At 39.0% G+C, this 15,658-nt stretch overlaps 1 protein-coding gene across 1 annotated transcript in view; it reads left to right on the forward strand.

Moving 5' to 3' along the window:
- The window catches only part of LGR4 (leucine rich repeat containing G protein-coupled receptor 4), a 100,958-nt gene that overhangs the window by 49,272 nt on the left and 36,028 nt on the right, over positions 1-15,658 (forward strand). Inside the window, exon 2 of the mRNA XM_090263101.1 lies at positions 1,237-1,308. Coding sequence (XP_090119227.1) covers positions 1,237-1,308 — 72 coding nt within the window. The remainder of the gene's footprint in view (positions 1-1,236; positions 1,309-15,658) is intronic.

Below are 15,658 nucleotides of genomic sequence, written 5' to 3' on the forward strand. Positions count from 1 at the left end.
TTCCCCATTTGTAAAGTGAGATTTTATGGGCAGTCTTATGTTACCTGCTACTGTGGTTGCTGTTTTTGTTGCTGCAATTGTTGTTATTCTCATATTTTTCCAAATCTGCCTTGGGAAGGGATAGTAACTAGAAGGGATGCAAATTCCATTTCTAAATTCTAGTGAGAGGGAAGATGGGGAGAAGGCACTCACCTACCTTGGCACTGAAGTTGTCACCTCCTTGAAAAGAAAATTTTACCCAGCTGAAGTGTTACCAGATTTTTGTGTGCTTGAGTTTTCTTCCATCTTCTGATACCAATATGTGTAATCTGGTAAAGGGAAGGTCATGTGTGTGAATGTTCATGGTGAATTGCAGAAAGGAGAGACCTGAGGGTTCAGCCACAGACTTTAACATGAGACGAGAGGCAGGAGAACCTGAGTGAGGCAACCAACCCATTGCATGTTGGGGTTGTCCCTTATGAGGCTCCCTTAACCTGTCTTTCATGGTGTCATTGTTAATGGCGTATGGAAGGAGAAAGCCAATTCAATAGGCATTTGCCAGGGAATAAGGAAATGGTTAATAGAGTAACTTTTAGCTGTTTGAACTAGTTAATTGTTGAGTTACTTCCTCAAGCGAGTTCTCTCCTTTCTGCTGCCTGCCTCTCTAAGGAAAAACTTGGAATGGACTGCATACCTGTCATGTAGGCACTTGTCTCAAGCCCGCATCTGTTCATAGGCTGAAAATGAAATCCACTTACAACTATTACCTGGAGGACTTTTATAGGTTTTGCAGAAATATGACTAGGGTACAGCTAGGGCCTGTTTTATTGTTCCTGACAGTGACTTAAGAAGTCACCTTTGCCAGCATTTAAAAAAAAAATCAAGTCCTTAGATATTTATTTGCTTGCTTGCTCGCTTGCTTATTTATTTATTATCAGATATACCACTTTTAATACCACTGGGAAGTCACACTGGCCTTTTCATTGTAGATAGTTTAAGACATTTTCCCCAAGGATCCTTAAAGGGGGGAATTCCAGGATTTGTTTATGTTTCTAAATTATGGTGCATAATTTATATTTAAAGATTCAACGTTTCTCTGTTTTCTGCATTCTGAAGCCAAATTATGACTATTCCTGTGTTTGTCTTCTATGCTTATTTTTCTTTATAAACACTGAGCACCTAATTATTTTTCTGTTAAATTAAGTGCTTCAAGTCTAATATCGCTCAGTTAACAATCTTATTAACTTTGTTTTCCAGGGATATCAGTATGAACAACATTACTCAATTACCAGAAGATGCATTTAAGAACTTCCCTTTTCTAGAAGAGCTGTAAGTATCACTTTAAGAGTTGTTGTCTGTTTTTTCTCTTCTCCTTGGAAGCTTACAACAGACAGAGCCTAACGTGTCCTGTTAGAGGACATACAGACAGCTTCAGTGGGCTTTGTGCAGAGGAAGTCATGCTTTTTGGGGGGGAAACAAACTTGATTTTTGAAACAGTGTAATTGCTGAAGTTATTGTTGAATGCCAGAACTAAAAATGCTACTTCCATAAGACTTTTTCTTTTTCTGCAATTATTATAACCGTGAATGCTGCAGCGACACAAGTTAATTACAGTGTTATCCTGAGATAACAAGGCTGCGGTGTAATTACCATTGTTGCCAGAGGAGTTGCTGTGTGGGTAACACAACCATGAAAAATATACAAGCCATTTCAGGGTCACGATGCAGCGGGCACCATTGACTCAGGTGAGCGAAAAACTGAGTGTAGGTCTCTTTGGACATTTGCAGGTGACCTCCGGAGGTGGGATGAAGCCATGGAACACTTTCTGGGTCTCTAAGAACACCTTTGACTTGAGAATGTTTCTGAACTTGACAGTTGCATCTCACATTCCCAGTTTTAACAGTTTACATTGTGGAAAATTTCTTTCCACTTGTTTTAACCTCCATTTTGTTTTGCTCTCCCCACTTTTTTGAAGTTCCTAGTTAAAAAAGGCACTTTTAGATTTTAAAGGAATTGGGAACTATATATTATATTTTAAGAACCCAGGTGAAAAAAGTAAAACCAGACTTGTCATGTTAAATATAGACTTTTAATGACCACGCTAATTTATTGTGGAGTATGTGGAGGTAAGAAGATTACAGTTTGATACTGAGAACATCAAAGAGATATAGCCTGGAAGGAATCTAAATTCATGTTACAGTTTTAGTCCTGAAGCCCAGCTGTTGAGTATTAGATGCAAGTCAGTGACTGTCTCCTATCTTAGCTCAGCCCCTCCCCCCAGCTGGGGCACAGGAATCAAATATAAGACCAGCAGGTTGTGCTCCCTGCTTCTGACAGAGTATTGAAATACTAGTTAAGGATTTAATAAAGTTAAGGAGAGAGTTTTCTTCCCACACTACTTAGTTGAACATAATGTTCCCACAGTCAAAACTGAACAGAGATTATTTACACTTCCAAGCTTGCGAACTGTGTCAAGTTACTTAACTTCCCTCTGCTCAGTTTCTTTGTCTATAAGGTACAGACAGCAACAGTCCCTCCGCCATCATATTGTGGTGAAGACAGAATGAATGAATAGATGTTAAATGCTTAGGACAGAGAGAGGGTTATGTAAATGCTAGCTAGTACTTACTTTACTATTTTAAAAATGCATATAAAAGAAAAAGCGGGGGCATATACCAAATGTTATCTTTGGATAAAGGGATTGAATGTGTTTTATTTTAGCCTATTTTTTCTTCAGTGAACATTAATTAATTTGTAATAGCTATTTACTTTTAATTTAAAATTTTAATTGACTGTGGAAACAGGGAACTATGTATTTGAAGCCCCACTCCTTACTGCTCCTAATCAAACTTTAAAATGCTTTACCTATTCCTTTTTATTTCACATGTAGAGTTAGACTTAGGATTAGCCTCCCTTTACAGAAATGATAATGCAATGGAAGGACATTGAGGGGTAGTTCAGCCATCGCAGAACCACAGTGGGATGTGTGACGCACCAGGTGGCACAGAAAGCTCTCCTTTCTTTGAGGGGTGATTGTGTGCAGACCACCTTTGTCGAGGCCTTTGAGGGCCAACTCCACTCTGAGGGGTTTGCAGAGGGGACCTGAATGTGGAGTTGAACCTGCTTAAGCTCTGCTTTGTGGAGTTCACATCTTAGATTTCTTAAAATCTCAAATGACCAAGCATATGTCAAGCTCATAAATGCTGTCAACCAAGACTTTTAATTGGAACCAAATTGGATGTGATCGCTAGTTCTTTGTAGCTAGGTCATGCTTGCTCTGTATTCTGCTATTGTGGTGATGGGAGCCCAGCAAATCAAGCCAGTACACCTTTTTCAAATACTGTATGGGATTTCAAAACCCATCCAGTTAAGAGAACTGGTGATTAATTTCAAAGACTAGGTCAGAGCGGTCTTTCATACTCTGGGAATACTTCAGGCATTCAAGGGAATTGTTTTCTATGTTAATATAAGCATGGTAAAAAGCCCATGTTTTTTCTTTATAAAACATTGTAGTTGATTCTGACATTCCAAAATGATGCTGCCATGACTATTGTAATAGTTCATAAACAGTGTAGCCGTTAGTCTAAAAGTCATCTGGAAGTTATTTGAGAGTCATTGTGAAGCTGAAGTACCCCATGTAGAAGAGAGTTTTACTGACAAATTTTTTTTTCATGATACGTAATGAGGTGCGCTTTATAAGATGTGAGCAGTTTGGCTAAATTTTATGATAATCCAGAATGCTTTGAGTATTGGGTGGAATCACTTCCTAACTATACATAAGAAGTGTTTATAGCTATTAACACATTCACTCAGTCTTTCAACAAACACTGATTGATACTGCATGTCAGATCCCGTACTGGTGCCAGGGAACAGGGACGAGTAAGAATGGTCTTTGTCCTCGGAGTGGACCATCTGTGTGGAGCTGTGCTGTCTGGTACCACTGTCATGGGCCACATACGGCTATTTAAATTTATATTTAAAATAATTAAAATTAAATAACATTTAAAATTTATTTCCTTAATTGAACTAGCCATCTTTCAAGTGGCTAGTGCTATTGTACTAGACAGTACAGATATAGAACATTTCCAATATTGCAGTGCTGGCCAATGATGATCTAGAGTAGCCCTGATTTTCAACCCTTTTCATCTCATGGCACACATAAGCTAATTACTAAAATTCTGCAGCACACCAAAAATATATATTTTTGCCTATCTGACAAAAAAAAATAGGTATAATTTTGATTCATTCACACTCGATGGCTATTGTTGTATTGGCTGTTATTATTGTTATTATTTCTTCATTTGATAATCAATCTAAGGAGAAAGACGTCAGTGTCCCTGACTAAATAGGCAGGTATTGCATGTTTTAAAAATTCTTGCAGCACACTGGTTGGAAATTGCTGGTCTAGAGGAAGAGATGGAATGAACCCTTGGTGCAGTAGTGGTAGAGACTGTCATAGAAGTGTGTGCAGGGTCAGTGGAAGCCCAAAGTGATATATTTACTTAAGACTGTAGGATTAAGGAAAGGCTTCCAGAGTAGCTTCAGCTGAGTCTTGAAGAACACATTGGAATTAGCCAGATGAGGACAGGTAGTAAGGGTGCTCCAGAAAGAACCTTGTGGCATGTGCGAAAACGCGGAGGTGGACATTTCAGAAGCATTAGAATATATGAAATGGTTAGCTATTTATATTGAAAAACAGAGAAATTTGAAATAGTGAAAGATAGAAAAATGTCAGGAGATGAGGCCAGATCATAAGGGATTTTTTAAGCTAAGGAGTTTAGACCTTTTTCCTGAAGGAGGTGAACTGAATATGAGGGTGAGTAATAGCAGGGACGAGGCTATTATTTTTGCTCTGAATGATTGGGCACCATTCACTGAAGCTGAGGCCAATCTGGGGCATGAAAAATTCAGTTTTAGTAAAGATAATGATGGTAAATAGCATGCAGATAGAGTTTTATAATGTCTAAAAGTCCCATGTCATAACTGTGAGCAGAAGCAGTTTTACAAAAGCAGAAGCTGAGGGGGAGAGGTCAGGTGCCTTATTCAGGTTCATGTGCTTGGTTTGTAGTCTTGCTGGGACTTGAAGTCAGATCAACAGAGCCCTGTTCTTTCTGGAAACACTGTGGGTGATATGTATGTTTTCTCAGAAATGTATTTCACCCAACTTTTTCAATGTAATGTACTTTAAATACTATTGTTAAAAAAAACAAAAAAAACAAAAAAATATTGTTGCCAGTTTTTATTTTTACATTTAATTTACTCTTGAAAATTTTATGATTTATAAACATCATAACCCAGTGATTACCTCCTTCCCTTCCCCAAAGGACACGAAAGCATAGATTCTGGCTCTAAATTCTACATACAAAGTGTGAAATCTTGGGACAGTGTTGGTTTTTGCACCCCAGGTTTATACTCTATAAAATGGGACTCCTTATGGTAGAATTGTGGAGGGAAAATGGGGTAATTTTTGTCAAAGTGCTTTGTGATGATAAGATGCTATTTCCATTATTCCTCTTAAGCACTGCAGTCTGTCTTAAAGTGTTTGGGGGAGAGATTGCTTTGTCTGGGGATGGGCGTTGGAGTGGACCAATACAGGTTTTTGTTGATGATGTAAAAGAAAAGCCAGAATTTTTGCAAAACATTTGTTTAGCATGGACAGATTCTGTTGTCTGATGTGATGCTACCGCACTATTTTTGGCTCTCCTTGAGACCTGTCAGGGCACTGGTGGACATTTGGGGAATGGCCGAAATGTGGAGTTGTGAAATTGTTTTTAATTAGAAACAATAGAAGACACATCCAACTACTTTCCCATTGGCAACCACTGAAAAATCCACGGATGTTACTTTGAGCTTAGATGTTGCAACAGCAACAGAAAACATTGGCAGCTTTGGCACTTGTGCAGTTATTGTTTAACACATACTGTAAGAGGAGGATAATTTCATTTGTTTCCAAATGTACTTTGACTTTGGAATTCTTCCCAATGTTCAAGTGAAACTTAGGTCTCTGAATACTAATTCAAGATCTCTTGGGTGTTTGTTCATCTGTAGGACAATTAATTCTAAATGGAGGCATTACTTTACAAAAGAGGACTAGTAAATTATTTGAACAGGGAGATTTCAAATCAAATACAAACAGTGGGTTAAAAAGAAATAGTTTAGTGATCTATGAGTACTGGCTAATACATACATATGTGCATAATATATGTGCACACACACACATATATAAAAATTCACATCCAAAGTATTGTAAGCATAAAGAATTTTTGCGCATACCATTCACTCAGATTACCCAAATGTTAACATTTTCTTTCTTTCTCTCTTTCTATACACACATATCCTATAAAATGTAAACTATATGTATATTTTTTCTGAACCAATTGAGAGTAAGTTGCAGTCATAATGTCCCTTTACTTCTAAATGTTTTATTGTTTATTCCAAAAATACAAGGATATTTACTTAAATAATTGCAATACAGTTGTCAAACTCAGAAAACTAGCACTGTTTTATATATATATATATACATATATATACATATATATATGTATATATATATATGTATATGTATATATAGTCATTTGATCTGGTTTCTTGTCTTCATAATTTGTTTTAAATTTCTAATACTACTTTTGGCTGTCTCTGAGTTAATGCATATAACTGAAATTGGTCAAGCCTGGCAAAGGGACATTATTTTAGAGTTCAAGAGAAATAATAATGGCAACTTCTGTTTATTAAGAGTTTATCACGTGCTAAAAGTATTATACATATTACCTGATTCAATGCTCACAAGGCCTCTGTCCTTATGGGGTAGATAGAATGTATTATTACCCCCATTTATAGATGAGGGCATGGAAGCTATAGAGAGGTGAAAACCTTACTGTGGTTGTGTAGTAAATAGCAGAGCCAGTATTTGAATCTCTGTTGATGCTATTCAAGTCTTCTTAATTTCTAAGTCATAAGATTGCCCCAAGAGGCACAAGATTGGAAGGAAACTTAAGAGACCAGCCATTCACTATTCCTACTACTCTTAAGTATGTCCATAGCTAACCATCAAAGGTGTTTTGGCTACCCAACATTTCCCTTAGTCAGTTTGTTGAACAAAAAATTTATTAATAAAGAATTCTTCTTAGAATGAAGTTTTCTTGTCCAGCCATACCATTTTCTAGGTGAAAATAGCAAGGCCCACTAGTAGATGAGTGGCCTGCCCAAAGTACCACAGGGAGTATGTAACAGAGCCAGTTAGACTTATATATTTCAGTCCCACTTCCACTATCTCCTATCAGCTTTTATGTCTCTGAAATGTGTAAGTGGTCTCAAATAGTCTTTCTGGGTTGTTTAGAGGTATAGAAAGTAGCTGACTGTGGTTCCCTTCTATTACCTACAAGGAATTTCTTTGGCCTCTAAACCAAAGTTTGACTCGCTTGATACTCCCTTCATGAAGGCTTCTCAGATAAGCTCTATCAACTGCAGTAATTTCCCAGAAAAAACAAAAAGAGTTCCTCAGTTGCTCTGGTGATATTTGACAGTTAAAAATATTATATTCTTGGAAACATTCTTTTATGCCACTTTATAGTGCTTTGGTAGGATGATGTGGTAGTGAAGACCACCACCCTTATAGTTGGGAAGTCCACAGTGGGCTCGCAGAGAAGTATAATTTCTCTGACTCATACCATTTTCTACCTGTCAGTTGGAGAATTCTCAGATTAGGGAGTAAGGGTAAAAGAGAAAGAGGAAGAAACCTTTTACTAACTAGACCTCCTATGTGCTGGATAAGCCCTCCTAGAATAGTCATTGTTTTGTTTTCTTCTAACTCATAAACTCTGTGAGCTATATTTGTTCCCATTTTGCTGATGGGGAGACTGTGTTTTTCCCTCAGAGACGTCAACTAATTTTCCCAAGGTCACTTAGATTATTAGTAATGGACTTGGTTTCAATTCCAGGTCTGACTGTGCTCCTGTAGCTGTGGAGAGGATGAGGAAAGACTTCTTAGACAGTTCATTAATTCTGTTAGGTAAAACACTGGGTTCAGGGTTGAATTAAATGAAATTCTTGCCTTCAAGAGAGATGAACAGTGTACCAGAGTTACGGGAGTTCAGAGGAGTAAGGAAATGGCTTCTAGCAAGAAAGAATGAGGAAGACCTCATCAAAGAGTTGGCATTTTTGGAGAGCCGTGAGAGATGGTGGGAGTTATTCATGAGGAGATAAGAAAAAAGAGCATGAGCAAAGATATGGAGACAGACTGGGATAGGCAATGGGAATGATATGGTGTTTGGTTTGGTTGTAGTGCTAATTCCTGGAAGGAAGTTATGGGAAAGAAACTAGAAAGGAGTTTGGGGCCAGATGGAGGGCCTCTCTTGGCAAACTAGAGGAGTTTCAATTTTCAGTGGCTACTGAAGGCTTTTGAGCCATGAAATGACTTGATCATCTCATCTCGGTATCTTCTCATAGCAGAGAGTAGGATGTTTGGAATTGAGAGAGTGCAGGGAGATGGAGGAAGATCCAAATGGCAGTGGTGCTGGTGAGAATGATGAGTCTCTGAACTAGGGTAGATGAGAGGCAGTGAGAAGGAGGAAGGAACCTATGTAAGAGTGGTTGTGGAAATAGCATCAAGGGGGCATCTCAGCTGGGATGACTGGGTTGTCATCAGTAACAATGAATTTTAAGATGGTAATTTTAAGGAGCCTGGTGGCACTTTGACAAAATTAAAGACAACACAAAAGAAATTGTTTCCGAAGAGAAGATATTACGTGTACTTCTGAATATACGTATTGACTTTAGGTAAGATATGAGTAGGGGCATCTGGAAATACAGGTGTAAAATTGAGAATAGAGATTCATAGGTATAGATTAGAGAATAGAGTGCCATGAGTATAGATTTTGGAGTCTTTTATTTTGAGGTAATTACTGGAAACATTAGATTATAAGAGCTTGCCAAGGGAGAGAGGGTGAACGAAAAGGGAAGGAGGCCAAAGACAACTCCTTGGGAAACACTTGAATCAGGGTGTGGGAAGAAGACCAAGTGCCAGAAGAGCAGGAGAATTAGGGCAGAACTGTGCCCCAGGAGCTGGGGGAGGAGAGGTTTTTCACAGGAAATGAAGAATCAGCATTGACATGCTGGAGAGAGGGGCCCATGGCCAGACATTGAGAAAAGGCCTGCAATTTTTAAAGAATCATTTCAGTAGTGCTGTGAGAGTGACTCTGAGGTAAAGAAGTTCATTAGGAAGCAGGCATTTATTTAGAGACTGCTAGTAGGTGGTTTCTGGAATTTGGACAGGAGATAAAGCTTGGAATATGTACTGTACTTAACAGGAGTCCACAGAGTGTTTAAGAGAAACCGATCTGAGATGTTATAGAGGATTTATTATTTCATGTAGAACTAGGAAGTCCAGAAGTGGGGTGGGCTTCAGATGGTACTGGATCTCAGGGTTTCAAAGTTATGAGAGTTTTCTCGTGCTCTCCATTTCTTAACTTTTGTGTCTCTGCTTTTGTATCTTGGCTTCATTCTTTCCTGTTGCAAATAGCCTTTCTCCATATAGTGGGAAATACAATCTTTGGTAGCCTCAAGCACATTTTTGCAGCTTGAAATGAAAAATGATTACCTAATGTCTTCTTCCCTGCTTTCAGCAGAAAACTTTTAGGAGGACTGTGGTTGGCCAGACTTGCCTCATGAGCCTGTCCTTGAACCAATCACTCTACTGTGTTCAAGACGGTATGGCCCAACCTGGGTCCTGGACTCATCCCCACTAGGATTACTTGGGTGGAGAAGGAAGCAGAAGGGGGAGAAAAGAAATGCCTGGGAGAAAGAAATCATAGTTATGACAGCCCATTATAACCTAGTGACTAGACACAGTGTGGGGAATATTTATTTAACTGGGTCAATTGAAAACGGACAAGGGATGGCTAAAGATTAGAAGGGTCCTAGTTAAAGCCTTGGTAATTTAAATTTAGAGTAGGACCAACAGGCTCTGTAACTTTGTTCTATAGTGTGATTACTAGCCTGGAAGGAGAGGTGATGAAAGATGTGATGTACTCAGAATTTGGGTTGGGAAAGTCAGGATTTCATAAGGGACTAGGAGAAATCAAGCAGGAGAATCAAGCAGTTCATTGTTTAAGTGTTTGACATGGGATACAGAAAGTGTAGAGAGGCAAATGCAACCCCAGTTTGCTGGCTCATTTATTTATTTATTTTAATCAAAGGTAATGATTTGTTCTTTGACTGAAAATAGTAGTGACTACAAGTAAATGAAAACATATTTGACTTTCTACTAGCATGTTTGAATTTTCCAGCAAGGAAATAGGCTAAGTCATTTCTTTCATGTATTGTTCACTTTAAGCCAAGCCATGCTTATTTAACACAATGTTATATGCTTCAGTAGAACCCATAACTCAGAATTCGTTCATTATTTTCCCCTGTTCACTACTTATTAGTTATATATATATATATATATACATATATATATATATATATACACGCACACACACACACAAAATATTCTTTGATATGTATCTATATCAATATTATGTTGGTGATGCTAAAATATTTGTATCACAGACATACTTGGCTTATTAAGAAGATAATCATAAAATTAGTAGATATTCAATTTAAAAAATCTGGACTCAGGTAAGAAGAAGAAAGGAAAAATAACCACCCATTATCTCACTACTGAGAGATACCTGTGGTTAATACAGATTTTGTTTTATGTTCTTCCAGAGTTTGCTGAGTATACATGTGCAATTTCTTTTTTAAAATGAGATTCCACTATATAGATTATTTATGCTGTATTTATTGTTTCATGTATTGTAATGGTTCCATATTAATAGATATAGTGTTTGCTATCATTTAATGAATGTGTAGTATTTCATCATTTAAACGTTTCACATTTTATGTAACCAACCTCATATTGATCAAGTGTTTACTCTGTGTCATTATAAACAGCAGTTTAAGAAACATACTTAATTCTACCTGTCTTTGTGTATTTAGTGCACTATCTTTGTGCTGCTTTTGCCAAAATCTGATGGGCAGTTTTCCTAAATCCTTGTATCTGGATTAGATTTGAATGTATATAACAGAAAATTCAAAACAATAGTGACTTAAATACATACGGTTATACACACAGAGATAAGCACACAAAGCTACTATGGTACATCACAAAGTCAGCAGGGAAGTAGAACCTGATGCTTTGGTGTATAGCTACCATGTCAAGATAAAAATGAAAGAAAAGGGAACTATCTGCTGGAGGTGCAGCCATCATTACCCAGTTCTCAGCAGCAGAAAGAGGGATGGAGTAAAGACAGAGGCGGGTATTACAAGACATCTTGAACATATTCAATACTCTGCTTCCATCTCACTGGCTAGAACATAGTCACATGCACAGGTAGCAGTGCGATGCTGGGCAATACGACTGTTGAGCTGGGCATGTTGTTGTCTGGACTAAAATCAGAGCTCTCTTACGAGGTAAGAAGGGAAGAATGGGTATTGTTTAGGCAAGTGGTTAAGATGTTTTTGGCTTCAAGTAATAAAACTCAATTCAAAGTAGCTGAAACATTGAGATGAATATATTATCTTTCATAACAAGAAAAAGAAAACCATACAAGGTGGTAAAACTCTTCCAGGATTGGTTAATGGAGCTGTTGGGTCTGAAGAGCCCAGGTTCTGTCTATCTTCCTAGGGTGCTCTTCCCAGCGAGGCCAGCACCAAGGCTGCATTCTCTTCACTGATGATATTCAGACATAATGGCATCCAGAAAGAGAAGAGGGTCAATCTTCCAGTGTATATCCATTTAGGAAGAGAGCTACTTTTCCCAGAAACCCCCAGCAGACTTCCTGTAACCAGAAGGGGGTCACAGGTTCATCCCTGAACAAGGCACTGGGATGGCAGCAGCCATGATTGGCTGAGACCGGTCAGAATTTAATCATCAAGCTGAGTCTTGTGAAGCAAGAAATATTTGAACAAGTCCAGGCTCTACCGGGAAGATGTGAATGGATATTTGGTAGGCGCCCTACAGTGCCTGGCCACAGCTTCTCTCTGTACTACTCTCCTTACCCATTCTCTTTAGTCCGTTCGGGCCCTTTCTGCCACACGAAGCCTTCGCTGCTTTCCCTTCCCTAGCCCCTCTCACACTTCCGCTGCTCCTCACCTCTTAGTGCTGGATTAAGGGCCTCATTGTGTTGTGCTCTCAGTGTGTCAGTATTTACCTATTTCTTCAACTCCACTGACTTTTTCTAAGGCCAGAGTCTGTTGCACTTTTCTGTATGAACTTTGGTGACAATAACCACATTTTTGAACTTGAAATTGAGGGTAGGGTTAAGACAAAGGATTTCTTATTTTTAACTTGTTGATGTCAAAAACATTATCAGACTGTATAAAAACTAAATTCCATTGAAGTTTTATGTTTAATGAATCATACTTATTTACATAAAATAAAATGAGAAGTGTCTTAGGAAAACTCAGTACCTAATTTGCAATACTTACGGTGCTTTGCCTGTAGTCAAAGGTCAAATTTGTTGGTTGATGTTGGTTGTAAAATATTTTTTAAGTTGTAATATATTTCCTCATATGGGTGGATATTGCATCTGTTTATTGCAAGAGGATAAATGACTAGGTCATCAGGTTAACTTTGCTCAGGAAGTGTAACTACTGCTGGGATTTTATTCTTTTACCCATAAAATATGTCTCCTGTGAGTCTCTATAAGAGGAAGTGGAAGATATAAAGGCCAATTGGTGCAGGTAGAACTTCAGTTTCTTTGAATTGAATATGTTGGGGACCCCCGACCCTGGTGTCGCTGATGAAATGAAGACTTCCCAGGCAGCTTGTGCTAGGGGAGAGAAGACCTGACAAATGTCTGAGAGACAAATGCTTTGATTGCCTTCCTCCAAGGACTTTTATTGAGTGCAGTAAGCTTAAGGGCAGATAACATGCGCATAAAGCTCATCAACCAATGTGAAACAGAGCTGATTACAGAAAACAGATATTGTTCAGAGATAACAATCGAAGGAACGTTGAGATCTCCCTCAGGTCAGGGTGTGTAGGACACAAAGACTTAAGATGGCCATAAAATTGGGTAAGTTCATTTTGGGTTAAAGTTAAAACCTCTGCTGCTGGTACAATAAAGCCATCAAGCGAGGTAAAAGAACAGAGAAAGCTTCAAAGGACATAACGCATTTTCTCATGGCCCGATTCCCACTGGGGCCCACTGACTATAGTATCGAGGCACGTATGCACCCAGTTTTCCCAGTTTTCCAGTCAGGTCTTACAGGCTTCGTTTTAGTAGGTAGAAGAGTTTTATTCATGTTGGGGTCCCCTTAGGAAAGTATCAAGACTTGGAGCCCCGTGTAGGCCAGGCGAAAGAAACGAAGCCTGTAAGACATAACTGGAAAACTGGGAAAACTGGTATGTGGAAGAGTTCTACGTACTAAAAGGCCTGCAGACTGAGTACTAGCCGGAACAGACTTACTTTTTGATAAGCATTGCTGCTTTAGTTTTTGTGCATTTAAACAGAAATACGTAACATGATAAGTGTGTGTGTGTGTGTGTGTGTGTGTGTGTGTACAAAATAATTGTCTTCTGTAAAGAAAGACTACTTTTAAAAACTTGAGAATTTCCATAATGAGTTCTTAATACATGCATGTTCATAAAACATATTTGATTTTCACATATACTTACATAAAAGTCACATGAAGATGTAAAACTGTCCCTGGTATGTAAAGAAATAGGGTAAGTAAAATGTTGTGGGTTGACTAAGAACTCTCTGATCTCCTATATCAGATGAGGTTTATCTAATGCTGCTAGGAAGAATTTCCAAAGAGAACTATAAAGGACACCATTTAATTGTTAGCCCTCTATATTCTCTAAGAAAATAACTGCATCCTTTGGTTCTCTTAAAGTCACTTATAGAAAATACATAAGACAACATTGTTCTGTTTCTAGAATTCACATTATTTTATTTTACTGCCCTTGTTTTATTTGTAGGCTTTACATTTCTTAGCCAGGCTGTAGGACCTTTGGCAAGACATGGAGGAAACCCAGGCTCACTTTCCTCTTGTGTTTAAAAATGTAAACAAACAAAAAACAAAACAAAACAGGAGAGGACATGGTGAAAAAAAGCCTGCCTGGCCCACTATCCAGGGCTGCTTTAAGGACCAGTATAGTAGGATTATGAAAATAAAAAGTGCTACATAATTGTTAGTTTTTTGTTAATATATACGGATGCCAAACGTCCCTAAATGGAACGAAATACTTCTCTTAAGGTCTTTATTTTTCATGGGAGGCAACAGAGTTCTGAGCACATAGTAGGGCCTTAACATGTAATTAAGTAATTGATTAAGGACTTCTATTAGAAGCATGTGTTATAATGGTTTTTGCTTTTACTTTAAAAGCTTGTTCAAATTTTGGATCCTGCTGGTTTCAAATTATATTTAATAAGAGAATGTTGCCCACACTTTCCTGTGGCCATATTTGCCCAGTTTAAGCTTGACCTGGAAATGCCTTCTCTGAGGGCAGTGTCATGAGCTGGTCCTTCTGTCTATTGTACTTCGCGCACAGCATGATGCTGTGCTGATCCACCTACTTGAGAAAATTGAATAGCATCGCAGGAGAGGCAGCTTGGGCATGTTTGGGTACAATCTGTAATAGTTTGTGTATGTGGCTTCACATTAAGATCTGCTGGGTGGGGAAAGTAGGTGTAGGGAGAAATGGTGAGGGAGGAGAGAAGGCGTTGCTGAGGGTTGGACCAATGTGGCTCAGTAGGGAAGGGTGGTCTCAAACCACCGCTGCAAAATGGAGGTAGTCCCATGAATGGGTGGGAGGCTGTGGCCATTCTTCCCTGATTTTGTCTCCTGCTCCCCAAACTCTCCATAATGTGATAGAGAAATGGCCAAGTACAGCTTTCTCTGGTTTGTACGCAGAGCATGCTCGGGCCTTACTGCTACAGTTGCCTTGCGTCCCTCCTCCCGCTCCACCCCCAGGCTCCTCACAACAGCTGCTGGGAGCTACTGAACCCTCATCTACCCTCCCCCCAGCTCATACATATGTCTAGCCAGTGTATATTATAGCCCTTACTCTACTGTTCTTGGCTAGAGTTCCAGCCAAATGGCTACAGTGAAATTTCTATAACAGACTGGAAGAAACCTAAATCCAGGCATTTCTCAGCGAAATAAACACCAATTCGCTTTCTATTACACACTTGCCTCTCTGGTTTCTTTAAATGGCCTCCCAAGTGAAGAAACCCCAGCCTAATTCAGCACACAGATTACCTTCTGAAAGTGGCCCGCTCACTCATACGTACCATTGACCGGTGTCTGTTGAACCGGTGCTGTCCCCGTTTTCCCCTCTGGGAGGGATGCCGGAGAGAAAATATCATGTATCATATGCATTAAGGATAGAGGACATAATTGAAAACTCTAGCTTCCCCTGAAAAGAGCCCCTAATGTGAATCCATGGACCTTATGAATAATAAATACACACAAAACTGATTCATAAAGACGTTGCACACTGAGCCACTGTGTCCTGTTTCCTGGAAGGGTTCCAAATCCAATGGGCGAGCGGAAATCTGGTAGGTTGCTCCACCCTCTCTCGATCTCTTCCCTCCCTGTCTTTGCTCTCTCTGCTTCTGGGACTGTTGCAGCAAGCAGAATAAACAGGGGTTGCCTTGAGGTAGCCTGGGTCCCCTTTTGAAATCCTGCT

The sequence above is a fragment of the Furipterus horrens genome, unplaced genomic scaffold (assembly GCF_987537825.1).
Source record: "Furipterus horrens unplaced genomic scaffold, mFurHor1.1.pri manual_scaffold_2, whole genome shotgun sequence".
Classification (NCBI taxonomy): domain Eukaryota; kingdom Metazoa; phylum Chordata; class Mammalia; order Chiroptera; family Furipteridae; genus Furipterus; species Furipterus horrens.